The 20688-nt window shown below is 41.0% G+C and overlaps 1 protein-coding gene across 5 annotated transcripts in view; it reads left to right on the top strand.

Annotated features, from left to right (window-relative positions):
• LOC147666718 (protein phosphatase EYA4-like) overlaps positions 1 to 20235 on the top strand; it is a 197984-nt gene extending 177749 nt beyond the window's left edge. For 3 of the 5 annotated variants that reach the window (XM_086948935.1, XM_086948933.1, XM_086948936.1), the window contains 4 exons: positions 4092 to 4206; positions 12822 to 12943; positions 17302 to 17402; positions 19334 to 20235. In XM_086948935.1, coding sequence (XP_086805061.1) covers positions 4092 to 4206; positions 12822 to 12943; positions 17302 to 17402; positions 19334 to 19414 — 419 coding nt within the window. In that variant the 3' untranslated portion in view covers positions 19415 to 20235. Of the gene's footprint in view, positions 1 to 4091; positions 4207 to 12821; positions 12944 to 17160; positions 17262 to 17301; positions 17403 to 19333 lie in introns of all 5 variants that reach the window. The other 2 variants (XM_086948934.1, XM_086948937.1) reach the window with 1 other exon arrangement.
• The last annotated feature ends 453 nt before the right edge of the window (positions 20236 to 20688 follow it).

Raw genomic sequence — 20688 nt, forward strand, 5'->3', positions numbered from 1 at the left:
AACCTTTGTTTTTTGCAGTGAATTTCTATGTTTTTACAAATTCCATTTCTTAACTATAATGTCCTTGTAACCTTTGGTTTTTTAAGAGAATTTCTAAGGTTTAAAAAAAAAAAATTCTAAGTGAAACCTGTAACCTATGAGACTGAGGGCCAAATGTAGGTCGCCTAATACCGGTCGGTAACGGACGAAATCACCGAATATTGGGAATTTTGTGATGTAGGAGGCCAAAAAATACAGATTCGGTAAATACGAATCAGTAAATACCGAATCGGATGTTACCGATTCGGTTTTTACTGATTCGGTATTAGATGATATGTAGCAAGCACAATTAAGAGTGCTTATGTGCACTAAGGATTCGGTATTTACCACCAACTAATAGTTGGTGGTAAATGTCGAAAACCTTAAAAAAAGCTATTTTGTGCTTTTTTCAACTGTGCCATGTGGCAGACATACATGCATGTATGTCTGCCACATGTGCACCTATGCACTATACAGGGGTGCAACAGAGTGTCAATGTGACACCCTGCCACCCTTGTAGGTCTACCCCCTATTACCAATTCGGTATTTACCGAATCGGTAATTCTCATTCATTACTAGGGGCCTCCAGGCCCATAGGAATGAATGGGGAATATTGAATCATGTAAATACCGAATCGGTATTTACCAAATTTTACCGATTCGGTATAATTTACTGAATCATTAGCTACATTTCATTTACCGATTCTAAAATACCCAATCGGTAAAATTCTGTATTTTAGAATCGGTAAATAATATTTACCTACATCTGGCCCTGAGTGTTTGAGTGAGTGTGTGGGTGTGTGAATGTCTTAGTGGACCTAAGAGTGGCTCCATAAGTGTCTCATTGGGTGCATGAGTGGGTACATGAGTCTCTGAGTAGGTATGAGAGTATTTGAGTGGGTTTGCAAGTGCCTCCATGAGTGTATGTCAATCTGTAAGAGAGTGCATGAGTGTCTGAGTGGGTATGTTAGTGTCTGAGTGGGTGTCTGACTGGGTGCGTATGTGTCTGAGCGGGCCTGTCAGTGAGTGCACAAGTGTCTGAATAGATCTGTAAGTATATGTGCTAGTGTTTTAGTGGGTCTATGAGTGTGTGTGTGAGTGTACGAGTGGGTTTGTGAGTGGATGCATGAATCTCTGAGTAGGTCTGTGAGTGGGTTTATGAGTGTCTCATTGAGTCTGTAAGTGGGTTTATGAGTGTCTGAATGCTCTGTTTTGCCCTTTTCTACTCCGTTTTGCCTTTCCTGCTTGTTTTTCTCCCCTCTGTTTTACCTCCTACTGCTCTGTTTTGCCTTTCCTGCTTGTTTTTCTCCCCTTTGTTTTGTCTTTCCTGTTCGTTCTGCTGCTGCCTTCTCTTTGGTCTTTCCTGCTCGTTATTCTGCACTCATTTTGCCCACTAAAAAGCCCCGGAGGCCACCACCTCCCCAGAGCTTTCCTGATATTAAGGAGGGGGACTGCGGAGACCCGCAACATTTAGCTCCAAAACCCCTGGAGCCGCCACCTCCCCTGGGGCTTTCATATGGGGCTTCCATATGCCCCAGGGACCACCACCTCCCCGGGACTAACATAAAGAATTATGCGGGCCACACGAACTCCCCCTTCCGCCTCCTGGCCCAAATAATTTCTTTAAAGTTGGAAAGGGGCCGCCCCCACCTGGCCAATTTGAGCCCAGTCCCCCATTCCTGAGGACTGGCCACAAACAAAAGGGGGAGGGGGACAACTCGCCCCCTTGTCAATTTCAGCCCCAGAGACCCCATCCTGCGGGCCCTGCCTCTTCATCGTGGGTGTCCAGGAGCCCACTCAGTCACCACGGTTGGGGACTGCCGGGGAGCCTAAGGGCACCCAGAGTCCCTGCCGGCTCCCCGTCTTCTGTGGGAGTTGGCATTGCTCTGATAGACAGCGGGCTGCTAAACATGCATGTCTGTGAGAGCAATCCTTTTGTCTGCTACCCTGCCATCCTGACAGCCACAGGGAAAAAGATGGAAACACAGCTCTCAGCAAGCAAGAGCGGTTTCACAGCTTTCACTTTCTGAGAGCACCGTTAGTGTTTGCTCTGACTCGACGGGAGCTGTCAAAGCTTCCTCCAAGTCAGAGCAAACAGCTATGCCCCGGAGGTGGGCACCCCGGGACATAGCAGGAGCCGGCCCTGTGGGGGATGGAGGTTCCCAGAGCCATGTATGGCTCCAGGAGGGGGCCGTGCAGACCCCTCCTTCTCAGATCAAGGCCTGACCCCAGGGAGGTGGCAGTCCTTGGGGCCATATATAGCCGAGAAGAGAGGCCGCCGGCCCCCCTCCCGGTATTATTTAGGCCCAGAGGAGGTAGTAGTCCCCGAGATCCGGGGGCGGTCTGTGTGGCTCCCTCTAATTCATTTTATTGCCCAGGCAGGTAGTGGTCTGGGGAAGAGGTGGTCCCCAGGGCTTTAAGAGCATTAGAAGGGGATCCCCGTGTGTCCCCTTGTTTTTAAAACAAATATGCCCACAGGACCTGGCCAGCGCTTTTTTTTTGCCACAAATTTGTGGATTTATTGCAATTTTACTTTTTTAAAATGTTTTTTTGCCTTGCCGGGGCTGCTTCAGACCACGACTTGGGGATCAGGGTATTCCTCCCCTTCCCCCTGCCCACTTTTCTTTATTTCTTTTTTTTTTTTACGTCTATTTTGGGGGGGTTGGGGAGAGCACTTGGCTGAAACCGTGTCCTATTAGGACTGTTAGCAATTCCTGGTTGAAATTTTAGCAGTCAATCAGAGCTCTACAGATCTCTGCACAAGCTCATTATTATTCACTAATTAGCCCGATTGCTGATATCTTAATTTGGATTTCCTTTAATTTCTCACAAACTACTGAACGGATTTACACCAAATAACTGGAAGTGTGATCTCCGTATCAAAATCTACCTTTCTGCTAAATTCAGTGTGATTCTATCCAGTGGTTTGGGCTGTAGTGTTTTCAAAGCTCCTATGGGAAATAACATGGAAAACGCACCTTTCTTTGACCCCCACTTCCCACTGCTTGACGAATCACCCCCAAACGATCCATGCACAACAGGACCTAACTTTACAGTTTTCGGGGAGAGTTTTGTGAAGATTCATCAAATGCCGCCAAAGATATAGCCAAGTCAAAAAAACGCTTTTCCCCCGGAAACATGGTCCTAACTATAACTGCCTACTGGGTCCCACAGAAACATGGTCCTAACTATAACTGTCTATTGGCGAATGCCAGTAGGTTTTATATATGTGTGTGTGTGTGTGTGTGTGTGTGTATATATATATATATATATATATATATATATATATATATATATATATATATATATATATATATATATATATATATATATATATATATATACATATACATATATATATATATACATATACATATATATATATATATACATACATACTTAAATACATAAACACAGAGTTATAAGATTGAATAATAAATAACGCCTGGTACTTATTTTGTATGCTACATGTTTATTTGAGATAATTAGTTCACAAAGCTGTTTTCTTCAAAATGCAACAAAAATGTGCTACTGGAATTAGAATGTTTGGGATTGGTTTACCTTCAAACAGTGGGTAATGATGGCAGTCAGTAGATTTGGATGATTCTGTGACTGCAGCATTTACCACATTTTTATGGATTTACTGCTTTTGCCGCATAATGTCCAAAATTTTAAATTGCACCACAAATGTTGCTTCTATCTTAGGTGTATAAAAGTATTATTGACAGATAATGTTCCACATTGTTTTTTTGTGCATTATTTAGATAACCTTTCCTCCTGATTTGGTCCTGTGCCGTATAATCCTTGTAGTCCTAACAATGTTAAAGCTCTGTAAAGTGATTGGGGGCTGTCATTATGATGATGAAATCATATTTCATAGACAGCCATGAATTATTTAATATATTTCATAGTTCCCACTTTATCTTTTGCAATAAAAGCACCAAAACATGCTACTTATGTGCATTTGTGTAGATTGAGCTATGTGTTCTTGTCCTATTAATCAACCTGACAGTGTTTCATCCTGCATTTTTCCCATGGACTATTTTTCCATTCTTATTCGTTTTTTCTTTGAAGGGCTCCTTGGTCCAGCTAAAAGGGATGCCTGGCTGCAGCTACGAGCTGAGATTGAAGCCCTGACGGACTCGTGGCTATCGAATGCACTAAAATCATTATCAATTATTAGTACAAGGTAGGTTTGTGGTGCATGAGCTGAGGTCTATCAAAGTAGTTACAAGCCATGTTGATTTCAATGTATGCCTGGTGCTGGATAATAAACGCCATGAAGTGCCTACTGTTATATTTTGGGGTTGGGTTTGCTCACCATTTCATTGCCTCATTTACGACCATTGGTATCCTTTACCTATTCTGACAAATACTTTTTTCATTAATTGTATGCTTTAATTCTTCAATCTATTGTTTGCTACCAACCCAATTTCATTTGGCAAAAAATATCTTCCTCGAAGCATATATTTTAAAACTGTATATGTAACTAAACAATTCATTTGATCTAGAATAAACTACTACCTTTAGAAACTCTTTACTGGATGGGCACAGGCTCCATCCTTTGGGGTTGCCAGGAAGAGAATAACAATTCTTGTTAAATACTTGTGATATTTGATATACACAGCTTTGCTCACTTTTGTTTGTCCCAGCTGACCCACTATACAAGGGATCGATAAGGAGTGAATAGGGGTTTGATGCTACTTCCTCCCAGCATGGGTCTGTGTATTAGCTGTACTGCCAGATAACATTTTCCCAGCTCTGCTACGATACAGTGGAATTTTAGCAATGTGTGAGAGTAATGCATTCAATGCACATTTAGGGGCAGCTGTTGCGGCGCCTGTTTTTCTATATTAGACATCAGTGTATTATGTCAGAGATATTCATAGAGTACCAGTTCTCTTGTCTTTATTTGCAGGTTCTGGAGGTGAGTCCAGGCTAAATCTGCTCCCATAGCACTCCCAGTGTGAGGAAAGGATTAGCCTGCATCCTTCATGCCTTGTGTATATCTCCATTGTAGAGGGGATGTATGAAGATTGACAGATCTAAGTGTATTGTTGCAGTGCTAGAGTAACCTTTTGTAAAGGTCTGTGGTTGATTTACTCTTGAACAAGGGAATTGCAATATACAGGAACACAGTCCTCAAGAAACAATTGTAAGTTTCTTTACACTCCTCACACACACCTATCACATGCAATACCTTCTTTTGAGATTTTTCCTTCAATACATAACTGATCTTTTTACATTCTTACAGCATCTGATGAAGGAAGGTTTGGGTCTCTTGACAAACTAAATAAGGTAAAAATGATGGGTGTTAGACATGGCATCCTTGGTGTGGTTTCCCCAAATTTCTTGCCTTCAGACCTCCTTTTTTTGCCGACTTCGTTTTTGCTGGCCTCAGGACCCAGTGCACCTTACCACTGCTAACCAGTGCTAAAGTGCTTGTGCTCTTTACCTAAAAAATTGTAACATTGGTTCATACCCAATTGGCATATTTAATTTACTTATAAGTCCCCAGTAAAGTACACTACCTGGGTTCAGGGCTAGTAAAATAAATGCTATTAGTGGACCTGGAGCCCCGATTGTGCCACCCACTTAAGTAGCACAAAGTAAAAATGTCTCAGGCTTGCGATTGCAGAGCCTGTGTGTGCCATGTCAACCAGGCAAAGTAAACCTTTTGCGAGGCCCAACCCATCTTTTTTAAAATATGTAAGTCACCCCTAGTGTAGACCTTGGACAGCCCAGAGGACAGGGTGCAAGGTAGTTAAAAAGCAGGACATGTACTTTAAAGTTTTACATGTCCTGGTAGTGAAAAACTCTTAAATTCAGATTTCACCACTGTAAGGCCTGTATCTCCCATTAGATAACTATAAAATTGCCTTATTCATGTTATAAGCATAATTTCCAAATGGAAAGATAGGACTTCAAGTGTGGTGTCTCTCAAATCCTAATTTAAAATCCTAACTTATGGTGAAGTCAGATTTTAAATTGCAATTCTGAAAATGCCACTTTTAGAACAGTGACATTTTCTTGCCTGAGTCATTTGGCGCCTGCAGACTGTCTCTGGTCTGATGGCTTGTTGTAGTTGGCAGTTGGGCTTTTTATATTCCTCCTAGACAGCCACACACTGAGTGGGCCATCCATTACTGGCAGGATGTGAGGGAGGAGCTGGTCTCTGCCTCACTTACATCTGAATAGGCTGTGTCCTGTCCCCACAAAAAGGGCTGCAATACCCCCTGTAGTTAGTCTGGAGCCAGGGTAGGGTAGGCAAGGCATCTGTGCACTTGAAAAGCATGCCTCTAGAAGCATTTCCACACTTCAGACGCACAAATGTGTATAAAAGAAGGATCTCATACACCACCACTTCAGTACACTTCTGGACCTGTGGATACTCTGCCAGGTAGAAGTACTGCTGTGCTGCTGGAGGAAGGGGTGAGATCGACTAAACCTGCATCTCTTGAACCCAGAAATCAGGGTAACTCCAAGAGCTAGTTGTCTGACCTCCTAATCGGAAGCCTCAGGGATATAACATACTTCCAACCTCCTGCACCTGGACTCAGCCATCTGTGAGTCTACCCTGCCAGTCCTGTCCCTTGGAAGTGGACCTAAGGTGCTTGCCAGCAGAACCAGCGCATCCCCAGCAGAGCTGATGCATCTCCTTGGCTGAGACGGTGCTTCCCCGGGCAGAATCGCTGCTGCGTTGTTTGGACCCATCACCAAGAACCATATCCTAGCCCCGCAAGTCTTCGGAACCCACACATCACCCGACGGCGCGACGCATTCACAGTCCAGGTCCTTACATCTCTTGTCGACGGCAGTCTCGAGGACGGACTATGCATTGCAGCCTCGCAGCTCTTCAGAACCAAAACATTACCACCTGCGAAATGCATCCCGATGCCGGACTTTGTTTCACAAGCCTCATCAGCGGGACCCTGGACGGTGATGCAGCTGGACCTCACACCGCAGCCTCGCCACATCTTGGAACAATTCATTGCTTTAGCTGCACAGGGCATCTTTGACACAGATCCACACAATTCTGCCCAAGCAGGATTTAAGGTGCTTTGTTCAGCGGGCATAGCTGGGTCCCTGTAGCCGGCCCGCACTCCATCGCAGTCAGCCTGAACTTGTGATGGTGCCCTGGTCTGGCGTGACCAGATTTCCCCAATAGTGCTTTGTGCTTCTTGCCTCTATTTTCACTATAAACTTTGAAATTTAGTGTCTCCCGTTATACTAATTGGATTTTTGTCATTTTGGTCTTGTTTTATCAATTAAAATAAGCTCTATTTTTCTAACCCGATGTGGTGTGTCCATTTTGTGTGGTGTTTTTACTGTTTTACTGTTTGAAGTGTTGCACAAAAACTTTACACATTGCCTCTAAGGGAAGCCTGACTGCTCTGCGCCAAGCTACCAGGGGGCGAGCAGAGCATAATTTGGGGTTTGCTTGTGCTGTACCCTGACTAGGATTGCTGTTGCTGCTTGGCAAGGGCTCACACCCCAGTCAATCACTGACCTTATTTCTAACAACGGGGTTTTAGACCTGATATCCATGGTTTGGTATTCCCCCCAAACCTTTTGCCTTCACCCCTCTTGTTACCTAGATGGGGCACTAGGACTCAGTGCACTTTACCATTGTTAACCAGTGATAAAGCGCTGGTGCTCTCTCCCTAAAACATGGTAAAATGTCCTTCATCTGATTGACACATTTAATTTACTTGTAAATCCCTAGTGTATGGTATTACCTGTACCCAGTGTCTGTAAATTAAATGCTACTAGTCAGCCTGCAGCACTTATTGTGTCACCGACTAAAGTAGCACTTTTAAACATGTTTCAGGCCTGCCAATGCAGCTTGTAAAACTGCGATTTCGACCTCGCAGCCATTTCTCAGGACAAAATGTTTCTTTTTAATACATATGTCACTCCTATGGTAGGCCATAGAAGCAGGGTGCCTTGTATTTAAAAAGTAATACATACGGGTTTAAGTTTTACATGTCCTGGCATTAAATAACTCCTAACGTCTATTTTCACCACTATAAGGCCTCTCTCTCCCACTGACTAACACTGGGTTACCTTATCACATTTAATACATACTAACGTTGGATTGGGCGCAGGTAGGGTTGTCCTGTTTAGACTCATATAATGTAGTTTAAAATCCTCTTTAATGATAGTCATATTTTAAGTCACTATTCTAAAAATACCACTTTTACCAAGCTGGCATTTTCCTGTCCTAACTGTTTTTCTCTTCTGCCAGTGTTATTAATCACATGACTATGAATGGCTGTGCTGTTGGGGTTTGTGTATTCCTTCCAGTCTGTGACCCAAAGGGGACTAGGTGTGGACAGGATAGGCTATCCTCACAGGATGGCTGGGGGTTGAGCTGTTTCGTGCCCAACAAACACTTCAAAGGACTTGGCTCCAGCATACCCAATGGAACCTGATGCTAGCTTTATGTCACTCTAGACTTCTTGGAGTCTTTACAAGGGAATGGAACAACTTTCCAGAACTAGATGTGGTGGTTTGACAGTGTGATCGCCCACACAAAAGGCTGGCACCCGGTATACATTTGGACCTTCAGAACTAGTCTTCAGTACACACCCAGACCTGTGGAAGACTTCAGAATGACTACCCGGACACGAAAGCAATGCCTTGCTGCTTGAAGGACTGCCTTGTTGCTTAAAGGAGACCTGGAACATATCCTTGAACCGAGGGCCACAAGAAGGGACTCCAATGTCTAGTTGGTAGGCCCCCTGTGTGCGCTACAGGGACATAACAAGCCGCTGAGACCTTGAATAGGTCGGCTGGCCTCTGCTGGAGTGGGTCCTAACCCACCACCCTGGTGCCCTCTAGGTCATGGAGGAAGCGGTGTTGGTGGTCCGACTGCTGCCAAACCCTAAAACTTGGGATTTAGAAACTTTTTTGCCACAAACCTCCAAAGGGAACTGAGAGAAGACTGGGACCTGCCTGCCAGCGGATCTGCCCATGGTGCATCTCTGGTTAGCCTCACTTCCCTGTAGCTCCCGCTACGTCCTTCTCTGCAGTAGTAGATCCTATTCAGAGGGACCTCTCAGCACCGGTATCTGGCCTTGTGGAGCCCTGTATGGCTACAGCTAGTAGCCTTGTCTCACTGGAGATGTTCAACTTCCAAAAAGTTGTCCAAGTCCGCAGATAAAAATCTTCCCCGGGCTCCCCATCCACAACGACCACTTTGGGGTAGAAATCCAGCTTTTCCCGACAACGACAAATCCTCCTTAAGCACAGCCTGCTGCCTTGCCCCGCTGAACTCTACCTTCTCATGAACTTTTCTTCAAGCCTGTGTCTGACCTGCGCTCCATCCCAGTGGGCCTTAACTTTTGACTTTGACCCGTTCTCATGCAACCAGATACCCATGGTTGGGACTTTGATCTTGTAAGTGCTAGTTTTCACCAAAATGTTAAAAATTCATAGTTTCGGTTCTACCGATTAGATTTATTTTGCTTTGGTGTCATTGTATTTATTAATGTCTACTGTATTGTTCTAAATTGATTTGGGATGTTTCTTTTGTCACGTTTTCACTTTTTTACGCTGTGTGGTGCATAAATACTTTACATATTGACTCTAAGTTAGGCCTCTCTGCTTATGTGCCAAGATACCAGAGGGTGAAGCACAGGTTAATTTGTGGTTCACTCTCGCAAGTATTGTAGTTGTTGCTTGAGTAGGGCTTCCACCCCTCAACCAATAACCCAATTTCTTGCTTGGGGTTTCTTGACAAACAATCACTGCAGTAAAACTGAAAAAGAAAACAAAAATTCCTAATTAGGTCATGTTTCAAGGGAGGAATATCAAATCAAGATGAGAAAACAATATTTCCCTAGGTCTCACCGTTTCAAATGTCTCCCTGTGCTGTGTGTTTTTTTTTGTTGTTTTTTTTTGTCCACTTCTTTCCCACCGTGCGTTCTTGCTGGACGCCTCCTTGGATTACCACACTTCTTTTGCGTCTCTGTTTGCGTTGTCTCATTGGCGAGAGTATCTATCTCGGTCGGCCCAGAGTGTATATGCATACTGTCAGTATTTCTTCTGGGAGTACCAACTCTAATTGCTTCTGTAGGTCACTGATATTGAACAAGGATGCATGTGCCTTAATCAAGGGCTTCAGTATGTCTCTGTCGCAGGTAAAATAATGAAACGGGAGTATAGGATGTATTGGTAGAAAAATCTCAGTTTACCGTCTCAAAATCCACAGGAATTACTGATTCTGCTTTCCTTGGATATTTTACTGAAATATGTAGAACCAACGCATGTTTTTCTCCTAAAAAACGGTCTGTTTTTAATGTTGTGAAGAGATTGTCATCAGGTGCCTGGACTAAAAAAAATTAGACCAACTGAGTCTCGTTACACAAGTTAATCGTTGTCCAGTTGCAAGAGTGTAGCCAGGAGAAAATTAAATGATGGATCAAAGGGAGCAATCTCAAATTTTGCTAAAAAGCCAGTGAATGTTGTTCGCTCCAGGAACATTTATAAAATATTGCATTTTACAAACATGATTTCAAAGGAATTCGGAGAAAAAAAACATTTAAACTGCATTGATTTCTTTCTTTCTTTCATTCATTCTTTCGTTTTATTCTTTTTTCATCCTGTCCCCCTTTTTTGTCCATCTTTATTTTAATGCTTTCTATTATCATGTCTTTACTTTTTTTGCATTCTTCTTTCGTTCTGTCCATCCTTCTTTCGTTCCATCACTCATTGTTTTTACGGTATCTTTCTGTCCATCTTTATATAACTTTTTTATTTATTTTCCTTCTTTCCATCCTTCTAAATCATTCATTATTTTCTTGTTCTCTCCGTTCTTATCATCCTCTTATCCTTCCTTCACTCTTTGTTCTATCCTTTATTGTATTCCTTTGATTTGTTAATACTTTCTCCTTTTTCTTCCTTCCCTTGCCCTTCTGTCTCCCATTTCTTCTTTCCGTTATTTCATTCTATTTGCCAGTTCTCTTTATTTATTTCCCTCCTTCTATTTTTCGGTTTATTTGTTCCTACCATCATCTTCCTTCCCTCTTTTTTTATTTCCTTCCAATTTTTGAGCCTATTTCCATTCTGCTTCCTTTTTATTTTCCATCTTTCACTCCTGATTTCCATTCTATTCTCCTTCCTTAATTCGCACCCTCTCACTCTATTTAGTCTCACTTACTTTTTCTTTACCTTTTAAATAATTTCTCTTTCTGTCTATCACTACTTTTTTTCGCTACTCTTGCAACCCTTGGCCCCTATCACACACCTGTATCATGGTAATTATTGCTGCAGTACCTCGAGACACAGATCAAAGATAGGATGGGCAATAAAACAATGTATTCTGCCCTACTGGCAACCCCGCTTCAGCTGATATAGCAGGTGCTTCACTACGCCCTTGTAAATTGTGTTTATGGACTAATAATATACCGTTCATCTATTGGTCTTAAGGCTGGAAATTTCTGTCTTCACGCCCATGTCAGTAATTAGTATTTCAGTGTTTTAGGAAAGGGGTAGATTTTGGGCAGGCGAAACTGGCAGACATTATAAAGATGTGTACGTTTTATAAATATCTTTCTCATTCCACCGCACTTTGAAGGACACACAAGGTATTGAGAAGGTTGTCTCTTCTCAAAGCTTGCGTTTAGAGTGAGCACAAACCTGGGAGCATAGCTGCGAATTGACCACTAATTTCAGCTGCACCTGCCCTGATGAATGTAGTCCATGTTTGCCGCATACTCATGACACTTTATTTTTGCTGTGGCTGGTGCTAGAATTTGATAGCCCGAGAACAAGTAATGAATAGCATCCTGGTAGAAAGACATGCTTGGGATAGCAGGACTACTCGGAAAGCACAGATGATTCAAGTGTTGGCCCTGAATAGCAGCGTCTTCTTTGGGGCCCGGCTCCGGAAGCATGGTGTCTGCTTTCTAAGATATGACCAGTTGGCCCTTAGGGTATTAATATAAAGTGTGGTGATTCGGAAGGGACCTAGGCTAATGATTACATTTCTTATTTATTTATTTTATTTTAAGAGTTTTATATAGCGCTGGCTAGACCCGGAGGTATCAGAGCGCTTCACATGAGGTTCCACAAAATTACAAGATTACATCAGTTTCAATTTACATCAGTTGCTAGATAAACAATTACAAGAGCATAGAGAACGAGATAAGTGAAGTGTAGAGGGGAAGGGGGTAAGGGTAAAGGGGTGGGAGGGATATACGGCAGAAAGACGAAGGAAAGTCTGCCCAAATCCGGCCGGGTAGGTGACGGTCGAGGGGAAAGTCCCAAAACCCATCTCCTCTATAGCTATCAGTTAGCTCCACCGGGCTTTGGCCAAATAGCTAGGTCTCAATGGGAAACATTTAAAGAACATGGAGTGCAAAATAATGGAGCGTAGAGGGGAGGGGACATGGAAGGTGAGAAAGGGAGGATAGGGGAAGAGACGACCTAGTGTTCGAATACTCTGCATCATTGGAATAGGACATTCTGTAATCTGTCAGTGTGCCAGGAAACGACCACTTGTTTTATGATGTTAAGTTAAAACAGTCTAGAGCTGGCAAAAAAAAAAAATTCTCATATTATATTTTTTTGCTCACAATAATCCGCAAGCTGAGATGAGGCTATAATTCTAAATGTTTTCTGAACTGTTTATTGCATTCACTTATTGATTTGTTGTTTTCTTATAGACTCAACTCGGAACCGGAATGTGTGTAAAATCCTAAAAATGAATTATAGAGTATAGAAAAAGAAAAGTACTTGATAATCGGAAAAATAAATGCAAGTGCAGCAGCAGATGATTTATTTCTATTTTCTCTTCAGGAGTAACTGTGTAAATGTCCTGGTAACCACAACACAACTCATCCCAGCGCTTGCTAAAGTGTTGCTGTACAGCTTAGGTGGGGCGTTTCCAATTGAAAATATTTACAGCGCAACTAAAATAGGTATGCAAATATAAAATGAAAACCTTGCCTGCCATTCAATGTACACTTGACAAGTGTAAGCACGCATTTGTCTTTTTGTTTTATATAACCTCCTTGATTCTTTTTTTCCAAGTTGTGCAGCAAGAGATGGTGACTTTGAAGGCTTGCTTTATTAGTAGCGGTGTTAAGAATAATGATGATGTTATAGGGATACGTGATTTTATCCAAACATTTTATCCTAAGTACGATCACACTGCACATAGAGCCTTCGGAACTTGATCCATTTTTTCCATATGCTTTGCAAAGAATGTGCCTTTTTTTCAGGAAGAAATTCTATGGGTGGCTACTTCATACCCTTTATCAGTGCCCCACTTACCCAAAGTTCACTACACATGAGTGGTCAGAGTCTGTCAGCCTTTAATACTATGATCATCAAGAGCCTTGTGTCAGCTCTTCTACAGGACATACGTTCACATATTTGTATTTATTGCTAGAGCATTCACACTGTAGCGTCCTCTGTTCTACTGCTTCGCCTTGTAAGCCTTATCACAGTCCTGCCCACTGCACATGCTGGCCAGGGCTCAGTTCTGGTTCCTCTTACTTGCGACCCTTGTGCTAAAATGAACACTAAATCACCTCTTTCCTCTCTTCTAGAAATATGTTTAAGGATATTCTCATAGCACTGTCTTGCTTATTTAGAATTTGGTGGTTATTACCCCTGCCCCTAAGCAGATAGCGGTCCCCCACCAAACTCTAAATGAGTCCCTAAGTCTTGCCTGCCATAACAATTGTATAAATATTGTAATTTCTTTTGTGTGCCCTCATCATCATCAATTCAATAAATCTTCCATTGTGTGTATGTATGCACATATTGTCGTTCAAAGTTGTGTTCAGATCATTTTCAGGAAACTATCTAGCTGTATAGTGCTTCTAGCTGTATTTCATTACCTCACAAAAATACAAAACATATTTGCAACACTCATAATAGTTGCTAAGTTCATAAACTACAAAATGTCACCCATATAAATTTGCAGAATGCTTAATACACAATGAGTTTCTTGTTGCCACATTTCCAATCGCTTCCTTTTCTGGTGGAGACTAAACACTGCAAATTTCTGTATGTTGGTATTTTCTTACAAATGTTCAGCCTATCAGTTAACTTATTCTTTTACTTGAATGACTTCTTGGAAAGATGGAGACTTTTTCAGTGCTAAGCGAATGTATGACGGAATGCCACATGCATTTTTCACACATGCCTTAGAAACAACATAATTTGATCGAATGCGTCTTTAGCACGCAAGTTGTTTTAACGACTTGCCTTAAGGGGACGCTGAATATTGGAATAGCTGATTTACCATTCCAACTCCAGTCTGCGTAACAGTAGAAAAGATGTTAGACTTTAATTCAAACACCACTCCACCATTGCGCCCCACGCCAAAGCAAGTTGTTGTAACGACTTGCTTTGGTAATTTGTTCTGTTACTGGCGCTGTGAAGTCACAACGTGATTCTGGCTACGTCCTACGGGACATTTCCCCTTAGAAAGCTTATTCTCCAATTGAACCTGAGATTGATTTTGAACTTCAAGGGGTGTTTCTTCATTTCATCTCATTAGATTAAATGTGCACGTGATATTTATGATGAGTTGGAATGTTATTTCTCTCTGTTGGCAAAAATGGTTTCAAACGTGTCAGCTCTATTAGAGTCCATCATCAATTGGATATTTGTGCATCTGAAGATTCTCATAGCATTCACTCAGGTTTTGTTCCCCCAGAGCTCCTTTAGATTAAGTTACTACATTTGAACCTAAGAAGACAGTGGTTTTAACATTTGGGATGCTTACTGGGTTTCCTGATATTGTCACACTTCCCTGGTTAAAGACAGAAGTCAGCTCTTTTGTAGAGAGATACTTAATTTTCCTCTTACAGTAGGCAATTGCCGTTGCTAAGGCTGGGCACCTTGATCAGCAGCTTCCGTTTGGCCACAATTCAGTGGACCTCCCAGCGAAATAGAAAGTTTACCCAAAGTCAGGGTTCTTAACCTGTGATCCGTGGACCACTGGTGGTCCTTGATGCCCGCTCGAGGGGTCTGCAAAGTTCAGTAAATTAAACACTATGTCCATATTTATAAAGCATGCATACACAAAAAATCAAAACAGAAACCGATAATATGCACAGAATCCAGCATGGATGATTTATGGCCTGGTATGCTCTGGAAAAAAACGTACCCATTAGCAGAAAAAAGGCAGGATTATGCTATAGTCTAACATGTCACGTTATCATTTAGAAATAAAACCACATTTTGGAAAGTTGCAACCTTTCCATTAAAATTTCGATTTATTATGTTGGTTTTTTTTTTTAGATTCAAATAATAGAAATTGCTTAGGCAGGGGACCCCGACTTTCAGTAATGATTCAGTCCGCATAACTCAAAAGGTTAAGAACCACTGCCCTAAGCCACTGCCCTAAGCGATATGCTCAAACAAAGAGGGCATTAAAGTTTCCTCATTTCTGTATCGGTTGCCTCACTATTTTTTGTATGCTAAGTGAAGTATATAGAACTTTCCGGGCAAAGAAGATTCTGAAAATCCCTTTGAACAAAATTAACTTATTTGCAAACACTATCAGCAAAGGTAATGCAAATTAAACTTCTCCAATACTGTGTAGACAATGGACACAATAGACTTATTGATTCACTTCACAGTTTACATGCAGCCACTGTGTCATCTCCTACCACAGGACAACTATTTCAAAGTTCTGGGGAACTCAACAACGTACTCTCAAGACGCATAGGGAACAGTTCGACACCTAACAGAGTGGCTGTACACAGGCATAAGGGCGCACATGTCCTCACCCCTAAACATGTTGCGGGTGAAGTGAGATGCAGATATAGGGGAACCCCTCACAGATAAAGACTGGGCGTCTATCCTTGCCTACTCAAAGGTAGTCTCCTGCAATTCACGTTTTAAATGTATACAATTACCCAGAGAGCGTACCTTACGCCGCACCGACTGCATGAAATGTTCCCTGCAGCAGTGGCAAACTGCCCCAGATGCGTGGAACAAGATGCCAACTTCATCCATATGATGTGGTCTTGCCCCGCATTATCATCATGCTGGGAACAAATAGCATCCTCACTACAGGAGGTGATGGGATACGGCAGGGAGCTCTCTGTTACGTCTTTACCCACAACCTAAGGGGTACAAAGTGCAGGCGAGGCTCTAGCCGTTTTTATCAATTGTAGAACTGATGCCCGTAATATGCTCACAAATGCACATTACCAAAACATAATGTTCTGAATACCACTGTATGCTATACTGTGCTTAAGAAACCGAACATAAATGTACTATGCCTGCTCGTATACACTCAATACTGTATTCATAATAACACTCAATAAAATCTGTTTTAATAAAAATACTGTAGTAACAAAAATAGCATAATAAATCATATGCCAGCATCAGTTCAAACTCTGGATAGTATCAACATCCAAAAATTAAAAGTACAGTTAGTTCAATTCCAAGTTGACCAAGGTAAGCAAATATGCTACGCCATCCTAATCGGCTATTACTGTGAGAACCTGGGAAGATAAATTAATGTGAAACAAAGAAGAAGCATGACAGTGAGAGAAGTTGTTATAGTGCAGAAGTGTTGCATATCTCGCACTGCACAAAAAACGTATCGCCTGATTACTGAAAACACATAGATGGATGTTATAGATTGTACTGGGGCAAATTAAGGGAGACTATCCGAATTCTCAAAAACAACCGGACGAAACCTCTGCACAAACGAGGATAACTAATGTCAAACTGGCCCTTTCCTGCTACCAAAAAGGTTCAATTCAGAGAATGAAAACATAAACTGGTATTGGTCGACAACTCCTGGATCAATTGGGGTCTTTACCACAACCTTTTTATTTAAAATATAATAAAGAGTGTGATAACGTATTGTGTGCTTGGTTTGTGTGTGACTTTTGTAAGGGTGTGGAATGCATATAATGCATATAATGGAGTTGTTGTGAGTATTACAACCCTGGTAGAGTTCCTTCAGTATCAGAGTGAGTATTGCAGTAGTTAGTGCTGAGCTTATAAGAACTGGAGCTCCAGGTTGGAATCTTTCTTCTTTATCCCAGTAGCCTGACCATGAAGGTGACCTCTGCATTGACACCTCCACCTGGACTTTCGTGATTATGAAATGTATTTGATTTGGTGATTGAAGAATAAGAGGTCCATTGTGTTTTTTCAGGCAAAGAAAGCTGTTTTGAACGTATAGTGTCCCGGTTTGGCACCAACATAACATATGTTGTGATTGGAGATGCCCGCGATGAGGAGCATGCTGCTAACCAGGTAACTGAGCGCTGAACTCTTATCTTATTTTATTTTCCAGGAAAAGAAAGTTGCTTTGAGCGAATAATGCAAAGGTTTGGCAGAAAAGTAGTATATGTTGTAATTGGGGATGGTGTAGAAGAAGAACAGGCAGCAAAGAAGGTAAAGCAAACGCACAAAACGTTGGTGTGACATTTAGCTACTAGTGCAAGCCTGTTTTTTTGTCTGCATTACCATAGCTTTGCACAGTGCCTCTTCTGGCAAATGTGTTAACCAGACTGAAGCAAAGCAGCAAGAGCATGCCTGTAGCTATGTTTTGAATTGAAAATCCCAACCATTTGGATTCCAGCATTTGTTTCTGCACTATATTTGCCAAATATCCAGAGTGGAAATGACAGTGGGTTCTAAAAATGAGTTCAGCAAACTTCAGTCAGACAGACCATTGTCTAAGAGGCGCCAGTAAAACACAAAGGTGCCAGTAACCCACAAAGATATGTGGATTCATGCAAGGAGAGTGACGTTGTGATAGATAAAAAACAAAGTATTATATCAGGAGTGGACACTGCAAACAGACCATTATGAATGCTTCTAAATGACTTCCACACGGCAATCGTCATCTTTATTGATGTTTTTTGTCACAGTGGTCCAAATTGCTGATGGCTACATTACAGCACACTGCCAATCCCTTTTATTTAGTTCTGTTTATAAGTATTTATATATAATATTTATATCATGCATAAATATGTATTTCACTGTAAATATGTATGTATTTATGTACATAAACCCACATATACTGTTTCAATATTGTGCTAAATATATTTCCTCCAAAAATAATTTATACATATATAAACTATATTTATATACACTGGAAACCGCAAAATGTAATGCAAATTTGGAATTATTACATCAACGTATTTTAAATGAAAAGTCTGTTTTCAGTGTTCATAATTTTTTTTACTTAATACCAAAATTAATCCACTTGCTTGCAAAAGTGAAGTAGATGTGGGTGTAAGTGCTTTTTCACATAAGGAATGTAAAATGCTGCTGCCAAATGGTTCCCTAATTTTTATTTACATTGTTCTTATTGAGTAAAAAATAATCTGTGGAAATGAGACAGAAATTTATGCACACTGTGCAGTAGCCACATGTTTGCTTCTCAGCCTAATAAATAAGAAGCCACAATTGGGTGTTTCATGATGCAAGAATGGCCTGCTGGGCGTTGCATTTAACCACCTAACAGAGCAGAGTATTTTTTATTTATTAGTGTGATGTTTGACCCGTTTGTACAGTTGCATGTTTCCACAGTTTGTGTGAGAATAAAACAAATATGGAGTGTATGCCATTCTCCAGGTCCTACCAAAGCTGCTACACTCCTGCTGTTTGTGCTCTACATGGTTAAGATACATCTACTTTATTGCAAACATTTGCCATTTTTATAATGTTTCAGTTGTATCATTTCTACTGGTAAATGAAATTCTCTTTTGCGAAACTGATCACTGTGGAAGTCTATCAATGATCTTTTATCAATAGTTGTCGGGTAGTTTGGTGTAGTCTCAGATTCTCATTTCCACAACATGTCTTTTACCGCTGTATAGATTATTTGTTACTGGTGATGGTAAGGAGCTCTAGTAGTTTTTTAGAAGAAGTGCTTGGGTGATGTAGTTCTTGGTTTGCATGATTTGTGTTGTGGGTTTTGTTTGCAGGCACCATGTAAAAAAATATTTGGTTTGCAAACAGATCTGAATTGAAAATATACAAATTCTCTCAATACATTTACAAAAATCTGGTTTTATTCAATGCTTGGGCCTAAGCTTCCCAATAAAAGTCGAGCTTACACCTCAGTGCCTTGATATTAATGTTTTAAAGTTCCCAAATTATGTTTTTCAGCCCTGTCTTCTAATGTAGTGGATTAGAATATGCATCCGACTCCTAAATTTAAGGTTATATCTCAGATCTGTTTCGCAAAGCTGTATCTGTATCCAAATCTTATTGTTTGACTCATTATTGGGATTTCTGCTGACTTATAATGCAGTCATTTTATTGATGTGCCACTTGCTATTTTTCCCTTCTCACAATCTCCACGATGACCACAGCACAACATGCCATTCTGGAGGATATCAAGTCATTCAGACCTCTTGGCTCTACATCAAGCACTGGAACTAGAGTATTTGTAACTGTGTTCTGTAGTTGGAGATCCTTTTTATAATTCAAGTACACTGAATTTTTATGTGTGATTCAACGCCTCTGGCTTTTTACACATATGGATTGTCTTAAAAAGGGAAGAACTCCTGTTGAATGAAGAAGAATTCAATTTGCTGAAAGAAGTAAGCATTTTAATGCTACGTAAGGAAACTCTATGGTCTTACATATGCAACATTTTACTGAACAAAAAACCATGGAGGTTGCTGGCACACACCGAACGATCCCTAGGCAGAATGACAGAATGAGAACGGCCTTTGGTACATGACTCCTGCCAGCATATCAACATTCATTTTCTGACCGACAAGGTGGTGTTCAACATTCCTCATCATGGGATTTTCTCAACACTGAGGTTTGAATCAGACTTTATCCTACCTAACCCAGAAAATATGAATTGGAATGCACTCGGACTGTGTAACGACAATCATGTCTAGACCTGTAATATGTGTAAATTATTGATGGAATAATTTACTGTGATCTTATTAGCAGCTGACTTTGGAAATGGATGCAATTTTTCCTTTTTGGGGGGGATGGGGCGGATGGGTATACATTATTGTCTTTTATAAAAGTTTGGCAATCAGAATGTGTATAATGATGTGTTGTGCCTTAAGAGAAAGAGACAGTGTTTGTGTGTTGAAATGTAATTTTGGTTAAAATATGTAGATACAAAAATCTTTCGTGATCATTTTTTGACATGACCAAATTTCATGTTCACCTATTGGTGGGAAAAGCTGCATCATTAATAATTAAGTATTTGTTGCAGTTAAGAAAATAAATAAAGGAAAATTTGTGTTTTTATTTGGAAGCTGAATAATTATTCTAGAATCAGATAGCGAACTTCAAGGTAAGCAGATGATACAAATAGATTTGCTATTGTTTGTATTAGTACCACTTGTTTTAAAAACAACAAAGCTAGGCATTTAATGTAAGACGTTTTCCATGTGTTTCTTACTATCCAGTGAACGTCTTTTTCTTTCATGTGACCATCTGTTAAGTTTGCCATTGATGATATTTTGTCAAGTCTGTGATATGTATTTAGTTGGGTTGGCCACTGGAAACGTTTTTGGTGCAGCAGGGAAGTATATAATCTTGACCCAGCATAAAATTTACGTAGCCAACTTTTTCTTCAAAAAAGAAAAGAAAATGGTAGCTTCTTGTCAAGCTTTAGAGAGCGGTTGTAAGCCTCAAAAGTGTGCGCAAATAGGGGGAAACATGTTGCAACCATTATGAAGAAACGTATTGCCATTCT

The sequence above is a fragment of the Lissotriton vulgaris genome, unplaced genomic scaffold, assembly GCF_964263255.1.
Source record: "Lissotriton vulgaris unplaced genomic scaffold, aLisVul1.2 SCAFFOLD_1801, whole genome shotgun sequence".
NCBI classification, from domain to species: Eukaryota; Metazoa; Chordata; class Amphibia; order Caudata; family Salamandridae; genus Lissotriton; species Lissotriton vulgaris.